A 17,017-nucleotide genomic window follows, 5' to 3' on the forward strand; every position below is an offset into this window, starting at 1 on the left:
CGGAGGCTGACGTTGAGTCAACAGCGCGGGCGGCTGCAGGAGGCGGCGGCGAAGCGGCTCGGAGGCGCCGGGCCCTCACGGGGCCGCGCGGGGCCGGAGTGGCGGTGGCGGCAGCGACAGGAGGAGGAAGAGAAAGAAGAGGGCGTCCATGAAGCCAGCGCGTGCCTGGAGGAGGAGACCATGAACAGCGACCGGACCGAGAGCGACTGGCAAGGGCTGGTGAGCGAGGTGAGGCCCTGACGCCGGGCAGGCAGGCTGGGCCGCCAGAACGGCCCGCCAGCCCCAGCCCGCGCCCCCAGGCCCCTGCGCGGCCGTGCGCGGGAAGGGCCGCGCGGGGGCTGCGCACCCGGCGGCTGCAGCGCGCAGTTACAGCACTGCCACCGCACCATTCGCCAGGTGCGCTGCCCCCCCCGCACTTTCCGGTCTCCCTGGCGCCACTCTCTTCCACGCCATCTGGTGCGCGTTTTGGGGAGGGGCCTTCCCTTTGGGTAGGGTTGGGCCCTAGATTGGAGAGAGACGCAAAGGGATCCTGGAGGAGAAGAGCCAAGCCCCACCTGCCTTCGTGGTCATCGCTGTTTTGGAGCCAAGCGATTGGACGCTTGGTGCTGAAACAGAAGGGTGGTGCCTTGGAGGAAAATCCGGGCCCTGTGGTAACACCCGTGCCAGGTGGAATTACCTTGAATAGTGGTTTGGGCAGGGGAATTCGGGATCCTTCGTGGCAATGCGTTCATTCACTTTTTCGTTTCGATCAACACGTGTTTACTGCAGACCTAGTATGTAAGGTGGCGGGCCATTTATCAAAGGTGTGAAACACAGGTGCAGAAGTGATTCAATTTGTAGAAGCAGAGAACACCATGCCCCCAAACTGTTTGACCTGGCCGTGATTGGACACCACCCATTGTTTTCTTCCTGTCAGAAATATAGCCCTGGGGTCCCTCTCATACTCCAGTGCCCCTTCCTCTCCATTTCACCCCAAGAGTTTGGAGTTCGTTGGTGTGGCAGCAGCTGCCTGGCTTCTCCAGATGTGTGTAAGTTGCCTGCCCTGACTTAAACCGGTATTCTTCCTGGCAGTTACTTGCCATACTGATCGTCCTCTAGGAAATTTTCTTTTCTCTCCCTCCCTTCCACAGTGAGAACATCCCCTATCCCTTGAGCTAGGACAACTTGGAGCTTCTTTTTTCTTTACTCCCCCTTGGGAACCCTATGGGGCAGTTCTACTCTGTCCTGTAGAGCTGGTATGAGTCGGAATCAACTCTACGGCAGTGGGTTTGATTTGGTTTAGTATGCATACAATGAAAATCCCTGAGTGGCACGAACAGTTTGCACTGGACTGCTAACCTAAAGGTTGTTGGTTTGAACCCACCCAGCGGCACTGTGGAAGAAAGACCTGGCAATCTGCTTCCATAAAGATTACAGCCAAGAAAACTCTATGGCGTGGTTCTACTCTGTCACACATGGAGTCACCATGAGTCGGACTCGAACGCCAAAGGGTTTGGTTGCTTGATTTGTTATGCACACACAAAAAGAAAATAAAGGGTGTCTTGATTTCCTCTTTTCTTCCCTTGTGGAATGTCAGAAGGGAAACCTTATACTGTCTTTGTGCCTTAATCATTCTCTGGGCCTCCAGGTCAATCTGACAGTACTTCATGTCCAGTTCAGTTGGTTTAGTATTGGCCTAGTAGTTGAAAGCTACCCTAACTATACAGTATTATGATAAATTGTCTTGCAGCCTGTCCCTGTCTCCGCTCACTGTCAGGCTTTACATCAAGGGACAGACAAATCTTCTTGGGATCTTATCTCTGGGCCCATTAAGAATCCTACTCAGTAGTCAGGGAGGCTGGAGGTGGTTCTCCATAGCAGTCCAGCGTTGGGCTCTGAAACAGCAGTGGAATAGTCACCACTTCAGCAAATACTTATTGAATGCTTATTAGATGGCAGGTACTTTGCTGGGTGTTAGGGATTCAGTGGTAAACAAGACAAACAACTCCTGCCCTTAAAGCTGATGGTACAGTTTGGGAGGAGAGTCATGCAATAAGCAACATGAGGATGCTAAAGGACAGAATGTAATCAAGTGCTGGAGTGTGCCTCTGGGGTTACTTCTATCTTGGACAGACCATACTGTATTGTAGCAGTGGGTCTTCCCACTAGACTTCGTATTTTATTTGACTCTTCCTCACCAGTGCCTACACACTGAGCTTTGTAAATAGCAGGTGCTCAATAAATGCTCGTTGGATGAGTGAATGGATCCTGCAGTGGATCTTTCAGGAGTTATCCTGCCCATCCCAGGTGAGTTTCTCCAAAGTAATGCCTTCTTGCATTTCACAAACATCCACTAAAGGCCTGGAATGTGAAAGGCACACAGCTAGGGGCTGGGGAATGGGAGAATGAATACAGGATACAGGTTGCTTCTCCCCTTAATAATAATAAAGAACTGTTGCCATCGCGTCAACTTTAACTCATGGCGACCCCGTGTGTGTCTGAGAAGAACTGTGCTCCACAGGGTTTTCAATGGCTGATTTTTCAGAAGTAAACTGCTAGGCCTTTCATCCGAGGCACCTCTGGGAGAACTCGAACCCCCAACCTTTCAGTTAGCAGCTGAGCATATTAACCATTTGCACCACCCAGGAACTCCACCTTAATAATAATTAATGGCTATTTCTTGAGTGTTTCCTTGATGTTAAGAATTTTACAGGGCCTCATTTTTTCTCACAATGGTATAATCAGTTCATCAGTTGCTGTTGAGTGGGTTCTGACTCATGGGGACCCCATGTGTGCCTGGGTGGACATGAACCTTCAAACTTTTAGTTAGCAGTTGAGTGTGCTAACCGTTTGCACCCCCTTACTTTTACAGATAAAGAAATTTTGGCTCAGATAGGCTGAGGACTTTGCTCAAAGCCTCACGGCTGGCAAGTTGGGGAGGCAGGACATGAACCCTGGTCTGGCTCCACAGCCTCTCACAGAGTCTCTAGGCTTGATCTGAATCACAAGTTCATCTGTCTGTATCTTCCACTAGGCAGCAGGTTCCCATCTTTGAATCCCTAGTGTTTCTTAGAGTATAATCTACAAATCACCTGCGTCCGAATCATCACTTTGGGTGCCTGTGAAAATGCATGTTCCTGGACCCCTTCCCAAACCTACTGAATGGAAAGTGACTGGGAGTGAAGCCCTCAAATCTACCTTTCCCACAAACTAAGCTGATTCCAGATGATTCTCCTGCCTGCTCAAGTTTGGCAGGGGTTCCATGGTATTCCAGGGGAAAACAACTGGTACTCACCCAAGCTGGTTTCAAGGAAGAGTGTGGTCAGTGGCTAGTGGTGTTACAAAGTAATTTTGGGCCCCAGCGGAAGAAACTGGGGAGGACACCACAGGGCATCTGACCTTGGCCAAACAGGCTTTTTGACAGGCTTGCATCTGTTTCTGCAGAAGCCCCCACCTGGAATCACTCCATTGCCCTTCCTGCCCAGAGCCCTGTGCTCTCTCAATCAGCTTGCTTCCTTTTCTTGCCCCTAGGAACCACTTTTCATTTAAAACGATCTTACAGAGATCAGTTTTATCTTCATAATTTTAGTACTGTATAACAAGCTGAAATCCAACCTTCTCGTGGGCTCTGGAGTAAGCACGGCCGTGCGTGTGAAGGAAACATGGCCAGTGCTTGGTTTTGGAAATTAAATGTCTGGGGAGGAGGAGATGTTGCTCTTACCACCCGTCAGGTGAGCTTTCAAAATCGGGGAACTCTCGCAATGGAGCCACGCAGACAATCAATAACTTTGTATCTCCATGATAAAAACCCTGGCCATCTCTTAGCCTACTGCCTCTGTGATAAGCTATGCCTAATTTAATTTCACTCTTTGAATTTTGATTAATTAATTAGATAGCAGTCAGTCTCATATTCATTGAGCATGTTGTGTGCAGCAGCCGTGAGGCAGCTAGAAGACAACCCGGGACCTCAGCCCAAAGTAGATTCATTGCATTTTGGAAGAGAGAGGTGGAGTAGGCCCATAGTCTGGCCTGTTGTTAAGAGCACAGGTTTAGACCTCAGTTGTTGAGACTTAGACTCTGAAGATATTAAGAGACCTGGGTATGAGTCCTGGCTCTCTTTCTTTGTTAATGCAGATGATCAGTACCCAACCCAAACTGGTTAAGCTCAGAGGGAATTTATTGACTGATGTGCTTACTGATTCTAGGATAGGGCTTGCTTCAGGTACAGCTGGATTCAGCACTCATATGGATGGTTTCTCTCCATCTATGGGTCTGCTTCCTACCTGGCTTCAGTCAGAATCTCCCATCCTCTCAGGTTCAAACCCAGAGAGGAAGCCAGAAACACTTACCCAGTACATCCCAGGAAAGCCCCAAGAGTCACTCCATTTGAACCCACTTAGATCACTCTCCTGCCCTGGAAGCAATTGCTCAGGAGTGCAGTGATCTGATTGTCTTAGGTCTGGAGTTGCCACAGAGCCCTGCCTAGGCCACATGGACTGAGAGTTAGGGTAGGGTGGACCCCTAAGTAAAATTTGGGGGCTACTTGTCAAAATGTTCTGCTGCCATTCATAAGGTTTTCACTAGCCAATTTTTTCAAAAGTAGACCACCAGGTCCTTCTTCCTAGAAGCACTTACTGATGAAGATCAAAGACTATAGCCTTCAGTATGGATTACACCTCAAAGTAAAGAAAACAAAATTCCTTACAACTGGACCAATAAGCAACATTATGATGAATGGAGAAAAGATTAAAGTTGTCAAGGATTTCATTTTGCTTGGATCCACAATCAATGCCCATGGAGGCAGCAGTCAAGAAACAAAATGACGCATTGCACTGGGCAAATCTGCTGGAAAAGATCTCTTTAAAGTGTTAAAAAGCAAAGATGTCACTTTGAGGGCTAAGGTGTGCCTGACCCAAGCATGATATTTTCAGTTGCCTCATATGCATGCAAAAGCTGGACAATAAATAAGGAAGACCGAAGAATTGATACCTTTGAATTATGGTATTGGCAGAGAATATTGAATATACCGTGGACTGCCAGAAAAACGAACAAATCTGTCTTGGAAGAAGTACAGCCAGAATGTTCCTTAGAAGTGAGGATGGCGAGACTTAATCTCACGTTCTTTGGACATGTTCTCAGTAGGGACCAGTCCCTGGAGAAGGACATCATGCTTGGTAAAGTAGAGGGGCAGCAAAAAAGAGGAAGACCCTCAGTAAGATGGATTGACACAGTGGCTGTAACAATGGGCTCAAACATAGCAAGATTGTGACGATGGTGTGGGACGGGACAGTGTTTCGTTCTGTCATACATAGGGTGGCTATGAGTCAGACCTGACTTGACTGCACCTCACAACAACACTTGCCAAAAGAAGGAGAATGGTTGTTGAGGGAATCGCTGTTCCATGCAACTTCTCTGGGTCTCATTTTTCTCATCTTCAAATAGGATGATAAAAGTACCTACCTCATAGGTAAGGAGCCCTGGGGGTGCAATGGTTAAGTGCTTGACTGCTAACTGAAAGGTTTGCCGTTTGAACCCACCCAGCAACTCCACGGGAGAAAAGACCTGGTGATTTGCTCCTGTACAGATTACAGACTACAAAACCCTATAGGGCAGTTCTGCTCTGTCACATTGGGTCACTATGAGTCAAAAATCGACTCAATGGCACCTAACAACACCACCAACTCATAGGTGCTGCAATTGTGAGGATCAAATGACATAATGCTCATAAGTGATTAGCCCTCTGCCTGGCACGTAGTCAGTGTTCAATGAACATTAGTGCAGTGAGGATGAACCTCAGGACACAAACTCAGGTGTGCAGCAAATGAGAACTTCTTTATTTTGCTCTAGTATCTGCTTTGATTACAAGTCCCCATTGTAAGAGTGGTGGAAATGTAATCTATTTTGGAGTCAGCCTCTCCCTTTCCCTGACCCTGTACTGAAGTCCTAGGGGCTTATGTAGGGTGTTGGGGTGGGGGGCACACGTCTGGTCGGTGCTGTTATTTAGCCACATTCTCGCCATTTCAGTCTAGAATCTGGTTATTGCTCACTGCAGGTCACTGTTGTGTCCTCCCAGGCCTCTTCTGGTTCTTTAGCTGTCTGTGCCATATCCAGGCTACTTTTGGGTGAATGAAGAACATTCTTCTGCTCCTTTACTGCTCTGGGCATGGAGACTTTGCTCTCTTGCCCAAAGTGAGTGTTGTCCCTGAATCACTCTGGGGCTGTGGGAAACTTTGGGAAGCTATTGTGCACCTTTCTGCTTAGATACCCACACAACACCAGTCTGGGTCCAGGGAACTTCTGATACTTTCTTTTTTTTTGCTTCCTAAGAAAGAAGGGTGTGTTTGTTAGCTACTGTAACAAAGATACCTCCCAAAAGAGTGGTTTAAATCGGACAGGCATTTACGTCTCTTTCCTGTGGTAGTATAGCCCATCCAGGCTGGCAGGGTGACCACGTTCCTTGAGTCATTTAAGAAAACAGATTTCTTCCATCTTGTTCCTTCACCATCTCTTACTGTGTGGTCCTCAGCTGGGTTGTAGCCATGTGTGTGTTCCAGCCCATGGAGAGGAGGAAAGAGAGGGGTGGAGGGAGCGGGGGAGTCCAGGGCAAATGACTTTTCTTTAAGTTAGGAAGGACTGGGAAGCTGTACATATCACTTCTACTCACGTCCCATTAATCTGAGCATAGTCACATGGCCATGCCTAGCTGCAAGGGAGGCTGGGAAATATGGTCTCTGGCTGGGTAGCCATGCGCTCAACTTCAAATTGGGAGAGTTCTATTAAAAACTAAGAAGGGTATATAGGACACAAAACACATAAGCCGTAAAGGAAAAATAGAAAATTTGGATTTTATCAAACTTAAAAACTTCTGCTCTTTGAAAGACTTTATTAAGAAAATGAAAAGACAAGCTACAAATTAGGCGAAAATGTCTGCAAAACTCAAATCCAACAAAGGGCTTGTATCCAGAATATATAAAGAATTATCATAACTCAGTAATAAGAAAATAATGAACCAGATTTTAAAAAATGGGCAAAAGAGTTAAGTAGACACTGCACTGAAGAAGAGATAGGGATGGCAGATAAGCACAGGGGAAGCTTCTCAGCATCATCAGCCCATAGGGAAACGGAAATTCAAATCAGTGAGATACTACAGCACAACTATCATAATGGCAGATCAAAGGAAGAAACAAACAAACAAAAACCTGACAAATCAAGTGCTATCAAGGGTGTGGAGTAACTGGAATTCTCAGACATTGTAAAACAGAGTTTCAGTTTCGTATAAAGTTAAACATACACTTAAACCAAACAACCCAGCAATCCTACTGCTAGGTGTTTACCCAAGAATAATAAAGACACAGGTCCACACAGAAACCTTTACGTGAATGTTTGTAGCAGTTTTATTCATAATCACTTAAAATTGGAGACAATGCAGTGCCCAGCTGTGTACATCCATGTGATGGAATACTCCTTAGCACAAAAAAGGAGCAGACTATTGACACGTGCAACAACATGGGTGAATCTGAAAAGCATGGTATGTGAAAGAAGTCAGGGACTCAAAAGGCTACATACTGTATGATTCCGTTTATATGACATTCTTGAAAAAGCAAAACGAAAAGGACAGATCAGTGGTGCCAAAGGCTAGGTGTTAGGGATTAAATTGTTTCCGCTAAAAAAAATATAAATTGAAATCCTGCCTCGTGTATCTATAAATGGAGCCCTGTAGTGGTTATGTGTTTGGCTGCTAATCAAAAGGTCGGCAGTTTGAATCCACCAGCCACTTCTTGGAAACCCTATGGGGCAGCTCTACTCTGTCCTATTGGGTCACTATGAGTTGGAATCAACTCGATGGCAATGGTTGTTTTTTTTTTTTAAAATATCTATAAATAAGGAGTCCCGGTGGCACAATGGTTAAGCGCTTGGCTGCTAACCAAAAGTAGGGACTATATCTTGAATTAATTTGTAATCTTGGCACTTAGCACTGTACCTGACCCATTTAAAGTTTTCAGTAAATGTAGAATATATGAATGCTTGGATGTTTGAATGAATGAATGAAGTAATAAGGAGATACAACATCAGTGGGAATAGAAAAAAAGGGATAGATGTGAGAAATATTTTAAAGGAAGACCCCTACAGTACTTCATAGCCAACTGGATAGAGAAGATGGGATAGAATGAGTCCAAGATGGCCCTTGATGGGTGGCTAGAGAGTGGTGGTGCTAGGTATGATGGGAGGTTGAGGTATGAGCCAGTCTAGTAAGGAGAGAATGAGTTTTGTTTAGAACTCTGCATTGTTCAAAGTTTCCTGTGAGTACTTGATCTCTTGCGAGGCAAGCTTAATGCTTACTGGGAACATTTTTGATGAGCAGCTATCTTCATAGTGGCAGGCTAATTTCAGAGTAAGTTTATTAAAATTAGCATGTGGGGGAAAGTGAGCACAACTGCTATTTTTAACTAATGGGATTCATATTCTCTCCTGTGCAGGGAAATTCGCATATGTGCTTCTAAAATTGACAATTTATACTCTTATTATGTTAAAAAAATTAATTTAGTGACTTTCACAGTGAATAAAGTACATTGACTGAGGATTAGAAGTGGACTTTGGCTAGTTTCTGAATGACAGTGACCAGAGTGAATGTCATTTCTCACCCACTGCCTGGTTTGCCACCACCAAAATCAAATGGGGGCTTTGGGTGCCTCATGGCAGAGAACTTGGATTAGTTGAGAGTCTGCATCTCTCTCTGGCCCATTAGGCAAGATGGTGCCAGTGGTAGGGGATACCTGGTCCTCAAGGAGCACGAACCTTTGGTAGATTGTTATTTTGAAGTCTTCTCATTTTCATTTCACCTCTTTTAGTCTACCCTAAAGTTCTCATTATCTTACGCTATTTTACTGCAACAAATCCTAATTTTGTTCAGAATATCAGACCTTCTTTAAGCCAATCTACCCTCTATACAACTAGCCAGTTAAACACCTAAAAAGATCACTTTTCGCAAGGTCCCCTTACTTAGAAACTTTCAATGACTCCCTGTTACCTGGCATTCAAGGCCTTGACCTCAGCCTGGCCTTGACCTATCTTTCTAGTCTTATCTCTTGTTGCTTCCATTATAAATTGGTTGCTTCCTCCAGGCTGATCTGTCATGCATTCTAGCTTCCAACTTCTGCTCACACCTTGCCCTCATCTGGGTGGGCCCTCCCTTTTTCCCTGACCATAACCACTACCAGTCCTTCAAGGTGGAGTGGAAACCCACATCCCTCATAAAATAAACCAAGCTTGAGGTGAACCCTTTCTCTTGTTTCGTTATATACTTTTCATTTATCACTTACATGCTGCCTGAGAAAGGAAGGGGCCTTCTCTGTGTGTGGATCTTAACTCCTACACGAGTTAGTGATCTCCCACTTGGGTTGGGACAAAAGACAGGAATTCTGGAATGAGGAAGCTTCGTACTATGGCCCGAGAGGAGCAGGACCTGTGGGAGGGCACTGGTAGAGCGTTCCAGAACTGATCTAGTTCTGGCCCACTTGCCAGGCCTCTGCTTTGATTTCATATCATTTATGGGAAGAGACTCATGGATGTGACTCTCTAGCTATATCTTTATTAATGGCCAACCCAAAGGTGGAGGTCAGTGATGTCAGGATGGACTTATTTTTTTATTTTATTTTATTATGTTGTTGTACTTTAGATGAAGCTTTACAGAACAAACTAGCTTGTCATTAAACAGTTAGTACACATACTATTTTGTGACATTGGTTATCAACCCCATGACATGTCAACAGTCTCCACTTCTTGACCTTGGGTTCCCCATTATCAGCTTTCCTGTCCCCTCCTGCCTTCTTGTCCTTGCCCCAGGGCTGGTGTGTCCTTTTAGTCTTGTTTTGTTTTATGGGCCTGTCTAATCTTTGGCTGAAGGGTGAACCTCAAGAGTGACTTCATTACTGAGCTAAAGGGGTGTCCAGGGGCCAGACTCTTGGGGTTTTTCCAGTCTCTGTCAGACCAGTAAGTCTGTTTTTTTTTCCTTTCCTTTTTTTGTGAGTTAACAGTTTTGTTCTACATTTATCTCCAGCTTTGTCTGGGACCCTCTATTGTTATTCCTGTCAGAGCAGTTGGTGGTGGTAGCCAGGAACCATCTAGCTGTGCTGGACTCAGTCTGGTGGAGGCTGTAGTACTTGTTGGTCCATCCAGATAGATTTATTAATGTATGTTTGGCTGGTTGGTGTGACCAAACCAGAAACCAAACCCATTGCCATCCAGTCAATTCTGACTCATAGCAACCCTATAGGACAGAGTAGAACTGCCCCATAGGGTTTCTGAGGCTGTAGTCTTTACGGAAGCAGACTGCCCCATCTTTCTGTACCTTACCCATGGCAAGTGTTCTGATTGCTGCCCTTTCAGTTAGCAACCAAGTGCTTAACCACTGCACCACTAAGACTCCTTCAGTTGGCATGAAGGAGGGGTGGGAAACAGTCTACTGATACTTCAGTGGGACAGGATGCATAGCAGGGGAGAATGTACCAGACACATATTGAGCATCTACAGTGTACAAGGCTTTGTGCATGGGACAGTTGCCCTCAAAGAGTTTACAGTCTAGTGACGATACAGAATGGGTGCAAGACAACTTCAGTATGGCACACAGCGTGACAAGGGCTCTGTAGGTCAAGAAGAAATTCATTTAGATTAGGGGACTGAGGAAGGTTCTTGATGGAAGTGGAACCTGGGCTAGGAAGGTTGGGCAGGATTTCGGCTAGTGGAGATGTAAAGAAACGGTGTTCTAGGCAGAGGGAAGGGAGATAGCAAAGGTGCCAGAGGTGGCAAGATGCAGGGCTTGTTTGGGAAATTCCAGATCTTCTGGTCTCTGGTTGGTGACTTATAGTGGGGCATCAGCTGCAGTTTGTTAGTACAGACCTTGAATACCTTGTTAGCTGTATATACAATGCTAGGGCCATGAGTATAGCCTTCATTCTGTAAGTGATAAGTGGCATGATTATACCCTTTGAGCAGGGGAGAGGAACTTACCTGGATGCTTCAGGAAGGTAACTGATCTGCCAGGAGTATATGTGAGGGGCTGGACGGGCATGATGCTTGGGCAAAGCACAGGAACCCATCTGTACCTGTGCCTCTGCTCCTTTGCTTTCATCCATTTTCAGCTCACTTTAGTCTTCCAACTCCTCTTGGCTGTTGAAAGTGCTCTTTTATAAAAATAATTTTATTTTGCCGTTGTCGTTGAGGCTATACGTAGCAAAACATACACCAGTTCAACAGTTTCTACATGTGAAAATGCTCTTGTTAAAGCCACCCAAGACCAGCCTCCTAGTTGCCACATCCAGTGGCCTTTCTTGTTGACTTTTTTTGTTTATTGTTGTAGTTTAAGTGAAAGTTTACATTTCAAGTTAGTCTCCTATACAAAGATTTATACATACACTGTTATGTGACCCTAATTGCTCTCCCTATACTGTGACAGCACACTCCTCCTTTCCACCCCTGATTCCCATGTCCATTCAACCAGCTCCTAACCCTCTCTGCGTTCTCATCTCACCTCCGGACAGAAGCTGCACGTTTAGTCCCATGTATCTACTTGAGCTAAGAAGCACACACTTCACAAGTACGATTTTATGTCCCACAGTCCAGTCCAATCTTTGTCTGAAGAGTTGGCCTTGGAAATTGTTTTAGTTCTGGGCTGATAGAGAGTCCAGGGGCCATGCTTTCCGAGGTTCCTCCAATCTCAGTCAGACCATTAAGTCTGGTCTTTTTACTAGAATTTGAGTTCTGCACCCCACCTTTCTCCTGCTCCAACAGGGACTCTCTGTTGTATTCCCTGTCAGGGCGGTCACTGGTGGTAGCCAGGCACCATGTAGTTCTTCTAGTTTCAGGCTGATGAAGTCTCTAGTTTATGTGGCCCTTTCTATCTCTTGGGTGAGTACTTTCCTTGTGTCTTTGGTGTTCTTCATTCTCCTTTGCTCCAGGTGGTTGGGACCAATTGATGCCTCTTAGATGGCTGCTTGCAAGCTTTTAAGACCCCAGACGCCAGTGGCCTTTCTTTAAGTCCTAACCTACTCGACATCTGGCTGTGCAGCCTTTGACACGCCATTCTTCCCTCCCAACATGCTGGGCTGTGGCATCCCTCTACATGACTGCTGGGCATATCCCTCAGTCATCTCATACTCAATGTGGCCCTCAGCTGAACTCCTCATCCTCTGCCCTCCCTCCTTCCATCTCAGTTAAGTATCACCATGGAGTCTTCCTTGACTCTTCTTCCCAGCTTACATTCTCACCCCAGTCTAATTTTCATTAGGTTCGTAGATTCTGCTTTAGACAAGTCCTTAAATAAGGACTCTGTGTCACCATTCCCAGTATTTGCCATGGTTCTGGTTCTCATCCACTCTCCCAGAATATTTGCAACATCCTCTAGGTTCTTCTTTCTTCCATGCTGCTACTAGAGTTGTCATTCCAAGCATTGAAATGACTTTTGCCACTCCTTGACTTAAAGCTCTCTGATGGCTTTCCAGGGCCTGCAGGGTGAAGTCTAGCTCCATCAGTTGGCCTCCACGAGCCCTGCCCCATGCTCATCTCCTGGAACACCACCTGCACTACTTGTGCCCACCACTTCCCCCACTCTCCATAGGACTTCTGTTATTAGATCACTCTGTGCCCTGAGATACCTCTAAGCCTTTGCTTATGTCCAGAGGCAATGCTGACTGGTACTTAAAGCCTCACCTTAGGTTTCCTACCTCCCACGGGCCTCAAGAGATTGAGAAAGAGGATAGTGTATTGAAGTTGAACAGATGGTGTGGGGGATTGTTGGCAAGGTAAGAAGACAGAGTGATGGGTTCCTGAGGATGGAGGAGACTCAGAGAGGTGGATGGCCCCAGTGTCTACCACAATGTCAGATACATGATAGATACCAAAATAAAAAAAAATTGTCATGGTGTCGATTCTGACTCATAGCTACCCTATAGAACAGAGTAGAACTGCCCCATAGGGTTTCCAAGGCTACATTCTTTATGGAAGCAGACTGCCAGATCTTTCTCCGGCAGAGCAGCTGGTGGGTTTGAACATTTTGGTTAGCAGCTGAGCGCTTAACCACTGCACCATCAGGGCTCCTTACATGAAAGATACTTAGTAGATACTTGTGAAAGGGAGGAAGAAAGGAAGGGATGGAGAGAGGGAAGGAGGGAGGAAGAAAAAAGGAAGGAAAGGAGGGAGGGAGGGAGGAAAAGAGGAAGGAAGGGGAAGACTTTGAATGCCCTGTTAGCTGTTAGCTGTATAGAGAAGAGAGGAGGAAGGGAGAAACGGAAGGAGGGAGGGTAGAAAAAAGAGAAGGACGGAAAGACAGTTAATCTTGCTGTTCCCATCATTCTCTTTGAAGCCAGGCCTGCTCATCTGCTGGTGCACCCCACTCCCAACCTCTCCCCAGACTGATGGTAGCCCTGAAGGATCTGGGAGTGAGTATCCACCTGGCCCCAGCACGTGCCTGGTGTCCTGGCCAGCTTCCTGGCTCAGGCTGTAGTGGGTTATGTAAGTCATTAAGCTCCACCTCTAAGTACTTATGTTCCTTGGGGCAAATTTCCTGCCTTCTGTAATTCTTGGTTTTGTCTGGAAGCTCCACTGAAACCTGTTCAGCATAACAATACCTGCCTTGTGTCTGTCAGTTACAAAGAGGATAAAACGAGATGATGTGTGGAAGTTTATTTTAAAGTCCCCAACCCTCTGCAGATAACTGTGACACCGAGGTGGTGTTCTTATCCTTGCTGGGCTTTGGGAAAAACCCTTCGCCAGGGCTTCAGAGATGCTTCTGCAGAGGCAAGTGATGTGTCAGCTGCCGGCTGTCAACATGATGCCATTGAAAATTCATACTGATGGACACGGATTGACGGACCTGCTTGCTCTGCCATCTGCAGACCCCATGACCAAAGCAATATTGGAGGCGGCAGGGATGGGCGCTTCCCTTTTTCTAGGCAGTTCCAATTTGCTTTTTAATTTGCTCCAACCTGGTAAGTGCTCCCGAGGTCAACCTGTAACCTTTTCTCCCCACAGTCTCCAGCTTTGCCAGAACTTCCCGTGTGTTTGCAGGGTACTTAGTCACTGGCTGGGCAACTTCCGTTCCCGTAGCTTCTTCTGATCACCCCTAATGATTAACCTTCTGACTTTGTACTCTTCTTACAACATCCCCTCTGATCTCTTGCCGGAATTGTCCTGCCCCTCCTTATATGTGCTTCTGTCTCGTCTCCAGAGCCGTCTGCTGACCACCCCATTTTCCTCATTTGTTCATTTTGAATTAGCTACTTTTTTTTTTTTTTAATCTTCTTGTGGTGAAAATACAAATAACAGAAACACATGCCATCTCAACAATTCCCACGTGCACAATTCAGTAACGTTGATGACATACTTCATGTTGTGTAACCATTCACCATTCTCACTATCCTTTTCCAAATTACTCTACCACCATTAACATAAACTCATAAGCAAAAACTTCCCCTTTCACCTTCCCTCCTACCCCAGGTAACCACCAATAATTTTTAGTTTTTATATATTTGCCTGGACTCCTGGTGGCAGGTGGTTAAGAGCTTGGCTACTGACCAAAAGATTGGCAGTTCAAATCTACCATCTGCTCCTTGGAAACCCTATGGGGCAGTTCTACTCTGTCCTATAGGTTCACTATGAGTCAGAATCAACTCGATGGCAACGAGTTTGTTTTTTATTTTTATTTTTTTGTATTTGCCTATTTCATAGAAGTAAGATCATGAACAATGTTTGTCCTTTTGGGTTTGATTTACTTCACTCAGCATCAAGTTTTCAAGATTCATCCATGTCATGGCATGCATTGGGACTTCATTCCTCTTTGTGGCTGAGTAGTGTAAGCTACTCTTTTTAAAAAAAAAAAAAAAATTGATTTTGGTGAAAATATACACAACGGAACATAAACCCACTCATCAGTTTCTCCATGTGTGATTCAATACCATTGGTTACATTCTTCATGTTCTGTCACCATTCTCACTGTCTCTACCCATGTTGTTTCCCCAACATTGACTTAGACTCAACTACCCCCTAAACTATGAGTTAAGGAGTCCCCGTGATGCAATGGTCAAGCGCTCAGCTGCTAATCAAAAGGTTGACTATTCGAACCCACTCAGCAGCCCCATGGGAGAAAGACCTGGCAGTCTGTTTCTGTAGAGGTTACAGCCAAGAAAATCCTATGGGGCAGTTCTGTGTGTCACATAACATTGCTGTGAGTAGGAATTGACTTGACAGCACCCAACAGCAGCAAACTATAAGCTCTTCTTAAGCTGATTTCAGTGCTTAGGAAAAGACCCAGCTCTTGCTCACAAGGAACTAACAGCGCTCTGCCTCCAGCATTGTTGCAGGTACTCATTATCAGCCTTCTTTTCTACCTCTCCATCGCACCATGACTGCTTGATGAAGTGCCCGGAAGCAAAACTCTGACCATGACCCTTCTGGACTCCAAGACCTCCGTAGGTCCCCAATGGCTCTCACTTTGGCTTGGGCCCAAACTCTTTGCCATGTAAGGCCTTTCTTACTTTTATCTAGACTCACCTGTGCAGCCTTATTTTGTGTTTCTCCCTTTCCCAGGTCCTGTGCTCCAAGTGAACTGAATCAATCTAAGGTCTCTGTCCAAAGCCCGTGTTTCCACGCATGGGGCCTCTGCTCAGTCTGTGCCCTTTGCTGGAAATCCTGTCTTCTTCTCATTGTGACTGCTTTTCCCCACAGTTGAAAGCTCTTATCCTCTCTGCGATCGCATTCAGGAACACTTTCCTGAGACTCAAGCTTCCCCCTTACTGCCTTATATAGGAATTACATACGAGCTTCGAGCTTCGCCTCCAGCCTGGAGTTAGTTACTCCAGAGCAGGAGCAGGCCAATTCATCTTTGAATCTCCCGCTGTGCCCAGCACGAAGTCTGCTTGTAGTAAGTGTAGTGAACAAATCTAAAAGCGATGACAAACCTAGTGAAGTCCCGGTTAATACTTGAATTGAAAAACTGCTGAATTAAAACGAGGACATGTCTTTTTTTGTCTGAACAACACTGTCTTCCATTTCTTTCCCTGAAGTCACCTCGTATCCATTTTTATCCCACACACCTTCTGACTTTCAAAATATAGATTGTGATCTTTTAAATGTAGTAAGTCACATCACTTTTCAATGAGATCTAAGGGATTTATGAACTCTAAGCCATTTCCTTCCTTTCTTCCTCCCTTCTTTTCTTTCGTTTCTTCCAAACTGGAATTTTATTGTATCAGATGTATTGCTTGAAAAAAGCCAGGCAGAAGCTGCAGCTGGGAAATCATTTCGTTATAAAGAGCTGCTTTCGGTAATGGGATCTGACGTGTATTATAATGTGTCTGAATATATGCCGGGCTTTAACTCTCCTCTTGACTAAAATTTAAGCTTGCTCCAAACGTTACTTGCCACCCATGGTTGACTCTTATGCAAAGAAATAGTGCAATTTCTTTGGTCCCAGTGGGAATCTTCCCATCATAGAAATAATAGTAATAATAATTTCTTACATTTGTCTTTAGTCAACAGATATTTAAGAGTATTAAGAGTCCTTGGCACTCTGCTAAAAGTTGAGGTGCAAAATCCAACAGGGCATTACATCTTTGGAGTTTATAGAGCACCTTCCTCTAAATTCCCTTGTTTAATCGTGATTACCACCCTGTTGGTTCAGTTGGGCAGGTGATGTTGTTGTTAGCCACTGTCAAGTCAGCCCCCAACTCATGGCAACCTCGTATACAACGGAAAGAAATGCTGCCAGTCCTATGCTATCCCTATGGTCGGTTGCAGATTAGAGCATTGTGATTGATAGGGTTTTTATTGGTTGATTTTTGGAAGTAGATTGCCAAGCCTTTCTTCCTAGTCTTAGTCTGGAAGCTCTGCTGAAACCTGTTCAGCATCATAGCAACAGACAAGCCTTCACTGACACATGGGTGGTAACTGCTCATAAGGTGTACTGGCTAGGAGTCGAACCTCAGTCTCCTGCATGGAAGGTGAGAATTCTACCACTGAACCACCACTGTCTGTAGGCAAATGATAG

At 45.6% G+C, this 17,017-nt stretch overlaps 1 protein-coding gene across 1 annotated transcript in view; it reads left to right on the forward strand.

Moving 5' to 3' along the window:
• The first annotated feature begins 137 nt into the window (after positions 1–137).
• CCDC149 (coiled-coil domain containing 149) overlaps positions 138–17,017 on the forward strand; it is a 127,586-nt gene continuing 110,706 nt past the window's right edge. The window contains exon 1 of the mRNA XM_012555198.2: positions 138–228. Coding sequence (XP_012410652.2) covers positions 181–228 — 48 coding nt within the window. The 5' untranslated portion in view covers positions 138–180. The remainder of the gene's footprint in view (positions 229–17,017) is intronic.

The sequence above is a fragment of the Trichechus manatus genome, unplaced genomic scaffold, assembly GCF_000243295.1.
Source record: "Trichechus manatus latirostris isolate Lorelei unplaced genomic scaffold, TriManLat1.0 scaffold00034, whole genome shotgun sequence".
In the NCBI taxonomy this organism is placed as follows: Eukaryota; Metazoa; Chordata; class Mammalia; order Sirenia; family Trichechidae; genus Trichechus; species Trichechus manatus.